The following is a 17,132-nucleotide window of genomic DNA, read 5'->3' on the forward strand; positions in this document are numbered from 1 at the left end:
TCCTACGGTAGACGCTTGAACTTCAAGTAACATTTCTCCTTGGTTGACTTGGTGAGTGTCAAGTGCATGACTACTTGAACTCCTGTGAATTTGATACATGCTTACTTGGTATCCATTACTTGAGATTTTGAAAATGGAGATGAATGTGTACTTTATCGCACTCGTTCTCATTTGAAACCAATGATTCATGATTAACTTGCTTGACATGAAATGAATGACCTGCTGGACATGACATGAATGCTTGAATATATCACATGCTTGCTTGACCTGAAATAGTCTGCTATGGCTGCATACGTCGCTGGAGTGAATCTCCTCGACACTTAAATGTACATGGGGGACGCCCAAATCTCACTGGCTAACCTTGGACTCGAGTCGGCATGGGCTTGGTCGAGCTCCTTGGCGAACCATGAGAAAACAAAAGCTTGATCTATTAAGAGATCTTGCTTGGCATACTCGAGCAGTATCGCCTCAAACAAACGACAAGCGAGCTCGATACAGGGGTATGTAAGGTGAAAGGGGACATGATAAGTAAAGTTCTACGGACTAAACCTACCCAATTGACGGAGTGTCAACTCGTAGAGGTTCGTGATCGTGCAAGTGGAAAATAGCTCCTGAGAGCTCCTATATCCTTGAATTGTTTCTGTTTACTTTTCCCGCTCGAATTATTATTTATTGCAATATTATTGCTCTACTTGTTAAATTGGGATTGTTACTTGAACAACGTGCCTGCATGTGTGTTCTTGGCCTCACGAGCGTTTTGCTCACCCTGTAGATTTGTTTTCCTTAACAGGATTTGACATGGAATGAGACTTGGAGGAACCCTTTTGATGCACTTTTGGCTTAGGGTTTCTAATATATTTTGGGCTAAACCTCTTATTGGTTGTACTTTTGGGAACCTAATGTATGATTTGGATATTTGATGTACCTGGATGTTGTATATTTTGGGTATTGATGTAAGGATTGGACAATCATTATATATATTGTTAAGTTTGGAAGTTTTCCGCACTTTCTTACTTATCTAGTGTTGTTGAATAGTATTGTGCTAAGTTTGAACGGATATTGCCATGAGTCCTGGCGAGAGCTGGGCAGGCGTTCCGCTGATACCCTTTGGTTCGTCTTAGGGAGAAGTGGGGGCGTCACAATATTCACATTGAAAACTATTGTATTGTACATTATTTGTTTGATTGGCAAATAGCAAGAGTTTAGCTACACTGATTGTATTTTGAGCATCTAATTTGACTGCATAAAATGGCAATCCAAGAGGTAATTGGTTTTGATATACTCAGAAGTAAAAGTGGTCCTTAGTTATTAGCAAAAGATAAGCTAGACATGATCATAACATTGTTCAAAAATATACTTGTGATACGGGGGTGATATGCGATTATAACAGGGTTTTTTTTCCTGTGGAAAGGTAATGGGATAGTTTCAATATCTGCCATTGGGTTCTCATGTTTGTAAATTAATATAAGCACCAAAAATAGCTACTTTCGAAACTCATACTAGGTACATAACTCTTGTACAATTATGAAAACAAACAAAATCGGCATTCTGCCGCTCATGGAAGAAAATCATGAATTGAGATTTCCTTCATAGATATCTTGAATTAAGGAAAAACATGTAAGATGGACATAACAGATAACCAATTCCCAACAATCAATTTCTTTTGGCTAACATGCTAGTTTAACAAGATATAAAATCTACTAAAACTATCTTCCTTGCAAGAAGAAGTACAAAAACAACAAAAGACATATCTAGATACAACATACATGAAAAAAAATGTTGCAATATGGATATCTTGAATTTAGGAAGAGCATATGAGATGGATATCACGGGCAACCAATTCCTAGCAATCAATTTCTTTTTGCTAACATGCTGGTTTAAGAAGATATAAAATCTACTAAATCTATCTTTCTTGCAAGAATATACAAACAGCAAAAGACACATCTAGATACAACATACACGAAAATAAAATGTTGATAAAAAATCAAAGTCTACAAAATATAGTACAGGGTATCTAAAACAACTAAGGCTTGTATGCATTAAAGTATAGAACAAAAATAAATTTATTTCATTTGAACCACAACAATGACAGCCAATAAGTGGTGTACTTACATGTACAGGGTGCACGCCACTTTACTGCAAAACTCCCATGCACCAAACTTTGTTCTATGTTAATCCTAAAATCAAATGGTGTGATACTTAGATTTGCAAAAAGTATATTTGAATATCTAGATAAAAGCCTAGAAACATATTGAAGGCAAGTGATGCAAGTCAAACAAAGATAAGTACATCTCCTACATGGAAGAAGGATGAAACCTATGATACAAATAAGTATTTAAAAGAAATTATGTCTTTTCCTAAAAAATTCCACCTAGAGCTAGATTTACTCCACAAGGTCCAAATGAAAAAAAAAATGGCATTCCTCCTATTTCATGTTTGTTTCAACTTATTTCAATATCCAACTCAAAAGACTCCACCTTCTTTAATTTTTGGGTCATTCTATAATAAAATCCTCAAAACATATTTTGAAAAACACTCAATCTCTAGGAAATCTGTAGGTATTTTTTTTTTTAAAATGCCCTAACTCACATCAGGAAAATGTACCAAAACAACATGTTTGTCTCCCACCATGTCTTTGGGTCAAAAATTATAATATTAAGTGATTGATTTAAGACCTACCTGCCAAATACCCAATTATCTACTCTCTCCTCAGCAGCCAAAACTTGAATGGAAATTTAAAAAGTACCAATAGAAATTTGTGGAACTATATCAGATGGAAAAGGTATCAAAGATTCCTTCAAAATAAAAGCACTAGGGACATGCAGCATTTGTAAAGGTCTATCGATGCAAATTTTATGAAGCATAGTTCACCAAATAAACTTAAAGTTCAAAAGTAATCAATGAAAATAGTAATAGAAAAAAATTCCTCGAAAGTTTTAAAATATTACACATTCTTACTAATTGCAATAGACTTTAATAATGTGGAGAGATTCAGTAAGACTCACGAGTCATAACCAATTATAAAGACAGATTCTTATCATAAAAACTTAAATTCAAATCGCAAAAAGATATGTCAAAATTTTTTCAAAAGTAGGTATTCCAAGATGCCAACAAGAGGGAAATGCTAATTGTAATTTATTGTCTTAATCCAGTTGAATCTATGATTAAGAAACTTCTATGAAGTACAATTGGCAATTTAGACTCATTTTTTAGTGCAATAGACAAAAAAAGAAAGCAAAACTTTTCAAAATTGATACTTGTCTTTTTGAAACATTAGATACAAACCCTTTCAATAGCTTTTCAATATCATACTGTTGAAAATATCATTAGGCAATAGTTAAAACCTAATGGATATAATGAATACCAAGAAAAAAGTATGAAAACATATTTACACAAGGAAAGTTATCTAGTAGGTTATTTGAGCCTTTCCTTTTGTGATAGATGACAAACCCGAAAATGTAGGAATTTTTTTATTAAATCCTTCCACAACATTGATTGCTTATTTAATAATGGTGAAAGTTAAGTGAAAAACTGCAAATGCTCTATCGCTTGACATTTTAGGTGGAAGTAAAAATAGTTAGTAAAAGTAACAATACCTGTTTCTCTTAGAAGCCAATTTCCTATTTCTGCTAAGGATCCAATTCATTCCCTAAAAGGAAAATCAACCAAAAGATCATACCCTTGTTCTTTACAAGGATAAAGAAGAGCTTGTGCTTCCCTTGTGTCCATTTACTACAAGAAATTTTAAATTGGAATTGGTCCAGCAGATTTGCACCTATTACTGATTGACAACAATAACCTATATGTAAGTAATAAGGGTAACATAATAATCATCAAATCTTCAACCTTACAAATTTAACAATGTGGGTATCCTCTTGATAGAATACATTCCTCAGACCCCAAGCTGCTCCAAAATGTTAATGAGAACATAGGTGAGCTGGTGAGGCATCAAAGTTGCTATTTTTGCCCCCCTCTCCCCAAAGTAATGGTTTCTTCGGCACACAACCATTGTCCATCTAAGCGAATAAGATTTACTTTAATTCATGCTCAACTACCAAAAACTCTTCCACTATAGAGCTTCATACCAAAGGTTCTAACTTCATTCTTATAAACGCTTCATGCACTCTGCTCTTTTACTTACTTTCATCAGATTTTGTCAATTCCTCTACCTTTGGATCAATTAAAAACCATAGATAACAAAACACAATACGTGTGCGATATTTAGCCATTAACCGTTCATTTCCTTAAGCTCAGGGATCTCATTTTAGAATGTAATAGAGAAAATTTCTCAACATCCCCAATACGAAAGAAATATGGTTAGAAAACTGATAGTAGACATTATGCACAGTTTAGCTTCTTGAAAATTTTCATTAGCTGTATTTCATCTCATAGCCAGGCTATATTGGGCCTCTCTGATACGAACTCGACCCAGCAAGAACCTGTCTTGAAGAACCAAGTCGATCAGGCAGCGGAAGGATCTATCTTGATCAGGTTATGGAACAATAACTACCTTGCTAGACCTAAAGAGAACCCGTCTCTAGAAACCTAGTGGATTGGTTATTGGTTAAGGAATAATAACTACCTTACTAGACCTAAAGAGAACCCGTTTCTAGAAACCTAGTGGATTGGCTATTGGCTTGAAAGAACAAGATGATGTAATCATCTTGCCTTGAACACCACAAGTATCCAAGCTAAATACTTGATACAGTTCAAGAAGAAACTCAAGTTCCATCAAGGAACTCCATAAAAGGAGACAACTCTCTTTTTATTAATTCATCTTCAATATCATGTCTGAATGGTTAAATAAAGTTGGCTATTTATAGCCTTACAAGACTCAAAACCCTAATCTAAATTGGAAATAATACAAAATTCTTTATTTGACTTGACACAACTTCTTAAATAAATTTGGAAACAATTAACTACTTTCCTAAAACTATAATTCAATTAGAATAAGAAACTAACTGACTCAATTGGCTTAACTATGGTCAACATGACCTTAGCCTTTATTTCCCTTAATAACTCAAGACTAACTAACAAGTATTGCTGGAAACTTACTTAAATAAATAACAAGAAATAAGCATGACAAATCTTCAATGATTCTTGAACCCGATTGCACCATCAACCATCAATTGAATTTCCTTGAATTTGAAGGGAATCCAAATCTTCATGTTCTCATCATTCCCCTCCTCTTGAAAGACGATTTGTCCTCAAATCGAGTGCTTGCTTACAAAGGAGTAACTCGGAGAATGTCTTGATAAATGCAATCCAAGAACCATGTCGCCAACTCAACTTGATTATGAACACGAACCATTGCACATGTCCATTTGTCAAGAATATCTTCACCCAATTGTACTTGGCTAGAATTTGAAGTCAACCAATATTTGGAAATCAATCAAGATTTGGCAATCAATCAAGATATCAATCAAGATTTGGAAACCAATCAAGATTTGGAAATCAATCAAGATATCAATCAAAATTTGGAAACCAATCAAGACACAACTCACTTTGGAAACAAACACAAGGAAAAAAAAAATTTCTTTTTTTCGGATGAACAGTTCTGCTACAGTATTATGAACAGTTGCTACAGTAGCAGCGGATGAACAGTTATGCTACAGGCGTGAATAGTGCCTATGAACAGTGAATAGTGCCTATGAACAGTATTCCGTGAACAGTCGATTTTGTTTTTTTTTGCTTTTGACGACTCGACACAAGGTTACGACTTTACTTGGAAAAAATTTAATGGGAGTTAAACCCTTGAAAAACCTGTTTTCAAGAACGTAATCACACCAAAAAATTTCAACCTCGATCAATCACAGGGTAGGTTAGACTCAAGTGATAAAATCAAGAAAACAAGAATCAAAATTTATTTTTTTTTGTTTCTTTTAAATCAAAAGGCGGCTAGGGTTTTGGTAGAAAAATAAATAGAAAAAAAAAGAAAAGAAAAGGATATTAACCTGAATCAAGAGCCGAAGCTCTGATACCAGATGATACGAACTCGACCCAGCAAGAACCTGTCTTGAAGAACCAAGTCGATCAGGCAGCGGAAGGATCTATCTTGATCAGGTTATGGAACAATAACTACCTTGCTAGACCTAAAGAGAACCCGTCTCTAGAAACCTAGTGGATTGGTTATTGGTTAAGGAATAATAACTACCTTACTAGACCTAAAGAGAACCCGTTTCTAGAAACCTAGTGGATTGGCTATTGGCTTGAAAGAACAAGATGATGTAATCATCTTGCCTTGAACACCACAAGTATCCAAGCTAAATACTTGATACAGTTCAAGAAGAAACTCAAGTTCCATCAAGGAACTCCATAAAAGGAGACAACTCTCTTTTTATTAATTCATCTTCAATATCATGTCTGAATGGTTAAATAAAGTTGGCTATTTATAGCCTTACAAGACTCAAAACCCTAATCTAAATTGGAAATAATACAAAATTCTTTATTTGACTTGACACAACTTCTTAAATAAATTTGGAAACAATTAACTACATTCCTAAAACTATAATTCAATTAGAATAAGAAACTAACTGACTCAATTGGCTTAACTATGGTCAACATGACCTTAGCCTTTATTTCCCTTAATAACTCAAGACTAACTCACAAGTATTGCTGGAAACTTACTTAAATAAATAACAAGAAATAAGCATGACAAATCTTCAATGATTCTTGAACCCGATTGCACCATCAACCATCAATTGAATTTCCTTGAATTTGAAGGGAATCCAAATCTTCATGTTCTCATCACTCTCATAGTCAAAGGAAGTAGATAACCTATTACACCACATTTCAAACTTCAAATCAAAAGTTATTCATATTTCTTGTCACTATAACAGCTCCAATAATAGCCTATGCTTCTGCACAAATCAGGTCGATGTCAAACAACAACAAATTGCAATATTTACAATTCACAGAGACAACAATGAAGAGTCAAAATTACCACTTGACATGACCTGATTATGATAGAGCAAGCAAAAGAAAGATCACATTCATATGAAAAAAAAATAAGAGTTGATGGAAGACTTACACTACACTACCGATGGCCAAGGAAGAATTTTCATTGAATTTTTTAGCATTTGTCTGGACTGCCTCTTAGCCATCTTTTTAGGACGTCCTTCCTGCAAAATCAATCTAAATCAGTTACATGTCTAAGTACAATCTTGTCAAAAGCTAGTCCAAGCAAAGAGGCTCTCAGGATTCCAAATCTAGTACATTATGATAAGCAATATTGGGGATAGTCGTTTGAAGATAATGTTCTCCCTTTAAAAAATTTAATCAGAACAAAGAAAAACTCACAATCTCTTGTAGACTTGCTCCCAGAGTATGCAAAGAGTGTACGTCTATGAAAAGGTCATGCTGATGGAGATCACAAAAGATGTGCCTGCAGGACAAAAGAAATAATAATAATTTAAAAAAAAGAAATGATGGAAGATGGTATCCATCCAATTTCAAGGATAATTAAGGAAGAAATATTTACTTGCTACAATAACAATTTATTTCTACCAAAAAAATAGCTTTTTGGGAAGAAAGTGAAACCGGAATCAAGCATGCATGAATTTTAGATTTGTTAAATATATATAGGATTGTAGTTAGTCACTTTTTTTTTATTAAACACTACAAGCTTGGTAAAACTTAGAGCTGGATCTCCTCAACCTCCTATAGGATTAGCATCAAGATATCATACATGTAACTGTGTGGATCAGATACGCTATAATATTACATTAATCAATTTGTAAATAGGAGTAACTAGTGAACAAACATGAAAGAAGATAATCATTCAATACAATCTGAATTTACGCATGGTTACGTGGTCAGAAGGACAATAACTATGACTATATAGTGCATGATCTATCAGCAGATATTTGGTACATAACAAATAATCACTCTAACTCTCCCACAAGTAGATTGGCCAAAAAGTAAAATTACTATTTAATATGATTTGTATTACCCTTTAATAGAAACATATAACTAACCATCATGCAAAAGGAAAAGATTGAAAGATAATTATTTAAAACCAAAAAAGCAAAGCATAAGCAGAACTTAACGTCAACATATCCAACTTAAAGAAACACTGTACACTTAAAATTAATACAATATGGTAGTACGAATGCATCATTAGGTAGGTTCAAACTTTAGCAAAGTGCAAAGGTTATTTCAAGAATAAAATAGTGTTTAGTTCAACGAAATCAAATAAAACAGGATGCACAACTTATCACCTCAATAGCAGTTTCAATTGTAGCTAGGTAAAAGGGATAAGCATGATCGTAAGTGACTAAATGCAACCAAACAAAAGAAAAAAAAAGCAATGCCTTGCTCTAGTATATCTACCTAATGATGCCACAACAGTTTCAGTTGATAAGAATTGATTAATAGAAAGAAAAAAATTAAAAACAAAATACAGTACCCACTTCTCTTATGACTACAGTTTGTCATTGGTTGACAAGTGTCGACCATGTACAATAATAAATACCTACTCGAGAAAAATACAATTTTTATATATGGCGGTGAACAGGGTCGAATCCACAGGAATTAGGAATAATTCGTTTTTTCTAGAGTTCAGAGCATGGGGGATTTTTTGAAAATATAAAATAACTAATTAACCAACTAATTAACCAACTAATGAGAAATTAATCAATAATAAGTACTATTCTAGTCAAAGGTACAACTTTTTAGACACGGTCCATTCAACTGATCATTGATGCAATGATAATTCAATTACTCATTAATAAATTGGTTATAGTTGTCATACACGCGATAAACAACCAACATTTCCTTACTTTTTCGATAGTCAAGGTACGACCATTAATTATTTCCCTAACTAAGAAATAACCCTAGGTACGACCGTAAGATTCAATTCCTCAATTGCATTAAGAATTAGAAAAACCTAACCCTAACCAACAAACACGCTACCAGGGTTTGTTTAAATTAGATCATATGTTTCCCTAACATTGGACCAATCACATTAGTCGCCACTGGTATTAACCAATCAAATAATTACGAATTTAACCAATTAATTTAGCGGTAGATTATTAGGTTAATTCGAATATCGAGCCCTTGACATTCAAATAACAAAATAATCATAAGAAGTTAAACCAGAGAACGTACGAATACCAATGAATAAAAGAAATTAGTAAAATAATTCGATCTCACAGATGTTTAGAACCGAATCTTCAAGTTGACCTTCGACTAAAAAATGGAGATTTAGCTACGCATCCTAAAAGAAATTCTGCAAGACTCCATTGAATCTCCTTACAATTGTTTTTCTCTAAAACTAATGAAGACCTAGCCAAGTGGCCATCCTTCCTATTGCGGCTGACCCCGTAAAGATAATAATAAGAAACCTAAATGACTATCAATTAGTAACAAATTCGGCCTCTCACTTCAGCAACCGAAACTAGAATTCTAATTAAAAAAGGTAACTCCAAGAATAATGCCATTTGTTTCCTAAATAAAATATCTAACAAAAATGGTAATTTCCTAATCTTCCGCCAATAAATCACGTAGACTTCATCTTGAATTGGGAAACTTGCGGTTGACAATCAATTCCAAGAAAATCACCCTTTTTTAGCACTTTTTGCTCCAACACACTATAATTAACACAAAACACCAAATATAAGTAGAATCCGACAATTAAAACAATATTTGGTAAAATAAAAGAGGGAATAATCATAAAATTAATGATAAAAATGCAACCTATCATTATAAATAGTTGCTGAATGACAAAGGTGGAAGCACTAAGAGATAAGCATATATCACTAGAATCTAATTATAGTCAAAAGTAAGAAAAATTCCCACAGAATATAGATATTTTGTTCCTATCACGATGAATTAATAATTACTCATTACCATATATAAGTTAAGCCACGGAAATAGAGTGCAGGAAGAAAGATTTGACATCAACTTTCCTAAAAGGTGAAAAGTTCACAATATCTATGCTATATATAAAGGGAGAGGTGGGGTTTAGGGTAAACATTTTTTGTCATTACTTATTAATTTACTACCTATAACTATTTTTAACCATAACTATTTTAAACACATCTTGACAAAATGATAGCGTCTAACACTTCAAACATTGTAACTACTAAAACCCTCATTTGATGGGAGAAGAGGTTAAAATGCCATAGTTTGCTTTAGTAATGAAATTTTTATTTAAAATTAATTCACAAAAAAGCATTTGAATTGCACACACATTGCATGTGCCTTTAGCACTAGTTAAAGTAAAATCACAAAAATTGTTAAATTATCCATGGCCCGCTAACCTTATTTTAATACTACCTTGAAACAGAAAAATCATTTTAAGCGTTGAATTGACACATGTTTTAGTGCCCATTCTTGGAACTATAGTAAAAGGACAAATTTGGAGTAACAATAAATGTTACCAAATTCAAGGAAAATTAAAGTAAGAATGAGTACTATAAACATTTCAGATCAATTGCTAATACCTATATAACTACTAGCAAAGCACAAGCTTAACACACAATAATTGAAAGATTAGTTGCCAAAAAAATATCACAAATTTGAATGCAATGAGAGAGAATTTCATGATTCGAAGCAACAATTGTTCTAACGATGAACAAAAACAAACTTTTAATGCTAATTTCAACTAGCAAACGAAACTACATGCAAAATACTGCATGTTTGAAAAGATAGTTTACTTTCAATGACTATTATTCTAGTAGTGCCATAACTTTTTTTTGAAGGAATTGTGCCATAATTTCAAACACAAGTCATTGAGTATCAAGCCTCACCTTTATGTTCCACATCTAGTGATGAAGGAGGCTTGTTGTCATGTTGAATATGGATGTCAGGGGAGGAGGATGGTGGGGAAAGAGAGGATGACGGTGGTGGTTGATAGGGCAATTATTTGGCACATTTTGTACTGTTATTTTGTCCTAATTTTGGCTACTCACTGTGCTAAGTATTGAGGTTTTGCTCATATTTCATATTTGTATGAATTATAGGTGGTTGGTGTAAAAAGTGCTTTCACGAGACAAAATTTCAAAAGACTCTCTATTTCAAGGCGTGACCATGCTAGAGAACGAAAGAGGTACATCAAAAGGACGGACCCGCGAGATTAACATGAGGAAACAAAAGGTGGTCCACGTGAACCAGACGCAGGGGATCAGAACCCTTGGACAAAAGCCTTGCTCCTAATGCTTTTCTACTGGCGGCGGCTATTGAAGATATAAGAAGGGCCAGATTCACGTCTGAGTCATTAGATTAGTTTTGGAGCTTTAGTTTTCTTTTTCCAGATCTGTCAGATGTTTGTTTTTCTTTTAGGTAGCAATCAATTAGGCTAGCTTTTGTTTCTTTTCACCGTCGGACGCTTTTTCCTTTTTTCTCTTCGGCAGCAGTTAGAATAGCCTTTTGCTTTTGTAATTGCGGCTCCAATATGAAGACGAAGCCAGGTTTCTCTTTGTTGTTATTTCAATTAATTTACCTTCTCCCAATTCCTCGGCAATTAATTTCTGGGCAATTGTGTGGATGATATTAATCAAATCACGCGAGCTTGACATGATGAGGAGCGGCTAATTTTCTCCTCTACCCAAAGGTCGACACTAAGGCGTGGTCCATAATATCTGTAAGATCTAATCGAATCTTCATTATTTTTTCTCATTTATTGCTATTCGTGTATTTCCTGAATTAATTGTTCATGGGTATTTTATTAATTGAATATCGACGGCCGGGTATTTGATTCAATTTAATGGCCTACTGTCACATTAACTAAATTGAATCCGTAATTGTTCGTTTAGTTGATACCTAGTGGCAACCACCATAATTGGCTTTATGTTGGGAAAACGTAAGATCTAGCTTAAATAAACCCTCTTAGCGTGTTTATTGGTTAGGGTTGGGTTCTTCTAGCTCTAATGCAATTGGATAATTAAATTCCTACGGTCGTACATAGGGTTGTTATCTGGTTAGAGAAGCAGTCAATGGTCGTACCTTGACTGTCGAAAAAAGTAAGGAATAACTGGTTGTCAGAGTTTGTTGATAACTATAACCAACCTAGTGACGAATGAATGAAATATCTTTGCATCGATGATCATTTGATTGGACCGTGCCTGAACAGTTGATCATTTGGGTAGAATTTTATCAATTGCTATTTTTAGTAAATTGTACCTGTTGAGTTAACTCTTGAATTTTATTTATTTCATTTTTATTCTCATCCCATCAATTATCCCCCAACTCATTCTACTGATTTGGAAAGAAATAATTTCCTACCCGCTCCCTGTGGATTCGACCCTACTTGCCATTGTACGCAAAATTAATATTTTTATAGACAAATCTGGTATATCGGATCAAACAAACTCTTCGGAAATAGGGTGAATCAAGTAACCCATTGCACACCTAAAGTCCCTGCTCCAATACTTGAATTTGTTCTATAATTACTTGTGATGATAATTAGGACTTTTTAGTAATTATTATTGCACAGGTTCGGTACCTGTCAATTTTTTACGCCGTTGCCGGGGAAAATGTGTCAGCTATACTTCAAAGGAAACTCTCACCAAAATGTGGAGACCCAGGTATGTTCACAATTCCCTGCAAGATTGGAAATACGCCGATTAGGAAGGCCATGTTGGATTTAGGGGCGTCAATCAATGTGATGCCAAAAACTATTTATACATCCCTAAATCTAGGGCTACTAAAAGAAACGACCATCATAATCCAACTAGCCGATCGCACTAACGCCTATCCAGAAGGGCTAGTTGAGAATGTCTTAGTTCAGGTAAATGAATTAGTCTTTCCTGTAGACTTTTATATCCTGGACATGGGAGATGAAAAATCGTTAAATTCGTCACCTATTTTGTTAGGAAGACCGTTTCTTAGCACTGCCAGGACTAAGATAGATGTGAATGAGAGTACTTTATCAATGGAATTTGATGACGAAAGGGTGCATTTTAACATTTTTGAGGCGATGAAGTATCCAGAGGGGTCTAACTCAGTCTTTACCTTGAGTGTTATTGAACCTCTTGTACAGGAAACTTTCGAGTTAGGTGGTGGAGACGCACTACAAGTGGCCCTAACAAAGTATCTTGAGTTGGGAGTGACCCCTGACGTGGACATAAGGGACGAGTTGCATCAAGCGATTGAAGCATTACATTCACTCCCAACCATCCAACCCAGGTATGAGCTCACTTCCCTTTTTGTGCCGGAAACTCACGCAAAATTATTGCCATCGGTGGTGCAGGCGCCCGAATTGGAACTCAAACCTCTCCTGAAGCATTTGAAGTATGTATTCCTGGGAGATAGAGAGACACTTCCTATAATTATTTCTGCCCATCTGTCTCCAAGTCAGGAGGAGAGACTGGTGCGACTCCTTAGAGATCATAAGAAGGCAATCGGGTGGAGCATAGCTGACATCAAAGGGATAAGCTCGTCCTTGTGCATGCACCGGATAAGACTCGAGGATGATGCAAAGCCGGTGAGGCAAGCACAGCGAAGACTGAACCCCTTAATGATGGAGGTTGTGAAGAAGGAGATACTCAAACTCCTGGAGGTGGGGATCATCTTCGCTATTTCGGACAGTCCCTGGGTGAGCCCGATTCAGGTGGTCCCAAAGAAAGCGGGAGTAACCGTAGAGGAGAACCAAGAGAGTGATATGGTCCCGGTTAGGAAAGCTAGTGGTTGGCGTCAGTGCATTGACTACCGGAGACTAAACTCTGTGACAAAAAATGACCATTTTCCTCTCCCCTTTATTGACCAAATGATTGAGAGATTGGCAGGTCGTGTTTACTATTGTTTCTTGGATGGTTTTTCAGATTACTTTCAGATCGCGATAGCACCAGAGGATCAGGAAAAGACTACGTTCACATGCCCATTTGGTACATTCGCTTACCGTCGGATGCCTTTCGGTCTCTGCAACGCTCCTGTAACTTTTCAAAGGTGTATGGTAAGTATTTTCTCCGAATATGTAGAGAAGATTATTGAGGTATTCATGGATGATTTTAGTGTATACGGGAATAGTTTTGATGAATACCTTGATAATCTAGCTCTAATTTTAAAGAGATGCATAGAGACTAATTTGGTTCTTAATTGGAAAAAATGTCACTTCATGGTAGAACATGGTATTATTTTAGGGCATGTTGTGTCAGTTAAGGGAATAGAGGTAGATAAAGTTAAAGTAGATCTTATTTCTGCTCTACCTTACCCCGTATATGTACGGGAAGTACGTTCCTTTTTAGGCCATGCAGGATTTTACAGGAGGTTTATCAAAAACTTTTCAAAGATAAGAGCACCCCTGTTCAAGTTGCTGCAAAAGGACGTGACATTTGATTTTACACGAGAATGCGAAGTGGCATTTGATAAATTAAAGGAGTCGTTGACATCACCGCCTATCATCCAACCCCCAGATTGGAGCCTGTCGTTTAAAATAATGTGTGACGCTAGTGATTATGTCGTAGGTACCGTGTTGGGGCAGAGGATAGGCAAGGCAGCGCACACGATCTACTATGCATCGAGAGCATTAAGTGAAACCCAACTCAACTACTCCACGACGGAGAAGAAATTACTTGCCGTTGTTTTTGCACTGAAAAAATTTAGGTCATATTTATTGGGTACAAAAGTAATTATTTTCTCTGATCATGCAGTCTTGAGGTACCTGTTAGCAAAGAAGGAAGCCAAACCGAAGCTCATAAGGTGGATCTTGCTCCTGCAGGAGTTCGACTTAGAAATCAAGGATAAGAGCGGAGCCGAGAATTTGATGGCTGACCATTTGAGTCGATTGCTCACGAATAGGGAAGACCTGCCGTTGAGAGAGTCGTTTCCTGAGGAGCAATTGCTAGCCATTGATGCGTCTGTACCATGGTATGCCGATATTGTAAATTTTTTGGTAACAAATCAACTACCTGCAGGTTGGCCGAAGGCTAACAGAGATAAGTTGAAGAGTGATGCCAAACATTATATTTGGGATGACCCTTACCTGTGGAGGCAGTGCTCAGATCAGGTGCTACGAAGGTGTGTAAGTACCAGTGAGTTTCATTCCATTTTGACCTTCTGTCATTCATTTGCATGTGGGGGGTATTTTGGTCCAAAGCGGACGGCTCATAAGGTGTTATAAAGTGATTTTTATTGGCCTACTCTTTTCAAAGATGCATATTTGTTCTGTAAATCTTGTGATAAGTGTCAAAGGGCGGGAAATATCTCTCGTAGAGACCAAATGAGTCAAACCCCCATATTATTTGTTGAGATTTTTTATGTTTGGGGCATAGATTTTATGGGTCCTTTCCCCTAGTCCTTTGGTGTCTTATATATTATACTTGCTATCGATTATGTTTCCAAATGGGTGGAGGCAAAATCCATCCGGACTAACGATTCGAAAGTAGTTGCAGAATTTATAAGGTCTAACATTTTTGTCCGCTTCAGAATGCCAAAAGCCATAGTGAGTGACAGGGGCACCCACTTTTGCAATAAGACGATCACAACATTGTTTCGTAAATATGGTGTGCTCCACAAAGTATCCACTTCCTACCATCCCCAGATGAATGGTCAGGCCGAAGTATCGAATAGAGAGGTTAAGTCAATCCTGGAGAAAATGGTGCGGCCTGATAGAAAGGACTGGAGTTTGAAGCTGGAAGATGCTCTCTGGGCTTACCGCACCGCATACAAAACGCTAATTGGGATGTCCCCATACAGGTTAGTTTTTGGGTAGCCCTGCCACCTCCCGGTGGAATTTGAGTACCGAGCATTCTGAGCGCTTAAACAGTGTAACATGAACTTTATGGAGGCCGGAGGGCATAGGAAGCTCCAACTGCAAGAATTAGAGGAGCTAAGGAATAAAGCCTACGAGAACGCCGCGATTTATAAAGAGAAGAGCAAAATTTTTCATGACCAACAAATCTCAAACAAGTCTTTTATAGTAGGGCAAAAAGTCCTATTTTATCACTCGAGACTTAAGCTCTTCCCGGGTAAGTTGCGTTCACGTTGGATTGGTCCATTTGTTATCTCTAATATTTTTCATTATGGCGCAGTGGAGATTCAAAGCTTAAAGACGGAGAAGAAGTCCGTAGTCAATGGTCACCGTTTGAAACCCTACTACGAAGGGTTTAATAGTGAGCAAGTGGAGATTATATTTCTTGATGATCCAAGTGGTGAGGTCTAAACAATTGAAAACCATGTCTAGCCAAAGACATTAAAGAAAGGCGCTGCTTGGGAGGCAACCCAAGGATTACAGTATTAGTTGTGATCATTCTTCATTACTTTTCGACTTTTCAGTTTTATTTTTCTATTTTGATTATTTTTGTGGTGATGGACAGAAGACTAGCAGTTCCAAGGCATGCCCACGCCTTGGAAGGAGTGCACCGGGTGTCCTGAGCAGGTAAGAGACTGGCAGTCCCAAGGTGTGCCCACGCCTTGACAAAAATTCCTTTGAGCATCATTAGGATGCGTTGGTCAGAAGACCATGCCTTCCAAGGCGTGCCCACGCCTTCCAACCCTTCCGATAACGAAAGTTAAAAAAAAAATTAATTTTGACCAAAACCGTCCTTTTCTACTTTGTCTTCTTCTTTGTTTGCTCTTACCAATTCCCTCTGTCCAAGTCTCTCCGCTGAAATTTCTTTAGCTCTGTTTTATTCTAATGTTATTTTTTCTAGTTGCCGCCAACCGCCGCCCAAAGCCTCCAGTCGCGGCTGCCGACCGCTCCTCCGCCAGCTCCACGCGCACCACCAGCGCACAGTAGCCCGTGCGCCGCATCCCTCCCCTGCGCGCGGGCCTTCTCACCGGCGCCCAGCGGCTAAACCGCACGCCTGCGCGCCCAGCAGACCCATCGCGGGAAACTGCGAGCGACGCACGGATCTAGCTCCGCGCGCCTAGCGCTCCTGCCAGCCACCCTGTGCGCGCGTGACCAGCAGCCCCTGCTCGCCTGCTCCCTCTCCTCTGCTGCTCCATTGCGAGCCCAGCATGCAGTCCTATTAGCCAGCAACCTAAGCGCGCGCGACCCGCAGTAGCCCAGCAGCAGATCCGTGCGCGCTCAGCCCTCCCCTCGCACACCCGCGGGCGCAACAGATCGCGCGACCAAGCGCGCGCGCCTCTCCATCGCGCGCCCAAGCTCCGCACGCCCAGCCCGCGACCTCGCCTGTTGACGCGCGCACGACCAGCGCACCAGCTCTCTTTCTCCACCGTGTTTCTCCGCC

General features: G+C 37.2%; 1 protein-coding gene across 1 annotated transcript; it reads left to right on the forward strand.

Annotated features, from left to right (window-relative positions):
• The first annotated feature begins 12,772 nt into the window (after positions 1–12,772).
• Positions 12,773–15,652, forward strand: LOC113751471. Its single transcript, XM_027295495.1, has 2 exons — positions 12,773–14,958; positions 15,367–15,652. Exons 1-2 carry the CDS (start codon positions 12,773–12,775, stop codon positions 15,650–15,652), a joined length of 2,472 nt encoding a protein of 823 aa, XP_027151296.1.
• Positions 15,653–17,132: the final 1,480 nt, after the last annotated feature.

The sequence above is a fragment of the Coffea eugenioides genome, chromosome 11, assembly GCF_003713205.1.
Source record: "Coffea eugenioides isolate CCC68of chromosome 11, Ceug_1.0, whole genome shotgun sequence".
NCBI classification, from domain to species: Eukaryota; Viridiplantae; Streptophyta; class Magnoliopsida; order Gentianales; family Rubiaceae; genus Coffea; species Coffea eugenioides.

What these genes read in the sequence shown, in the direction of transcription:
- LOC113751471 (XM_027295495.1), top strand. Translation starts at nt 12,773, where the DNA reads ATGGGAGATGAAAAATCGTTAAATTCGTCACCTATTTTGTTAGGAAGA. An exon ending in TCAGATCAGGTGCTACGAAG is followed by an intron (nt 14,959 to 15,366) that starts GTGTGTAAGTAC and finishes TGTCCGCTTCAG; the next exon opens with AATGCCAAAAGCCATAGTGA.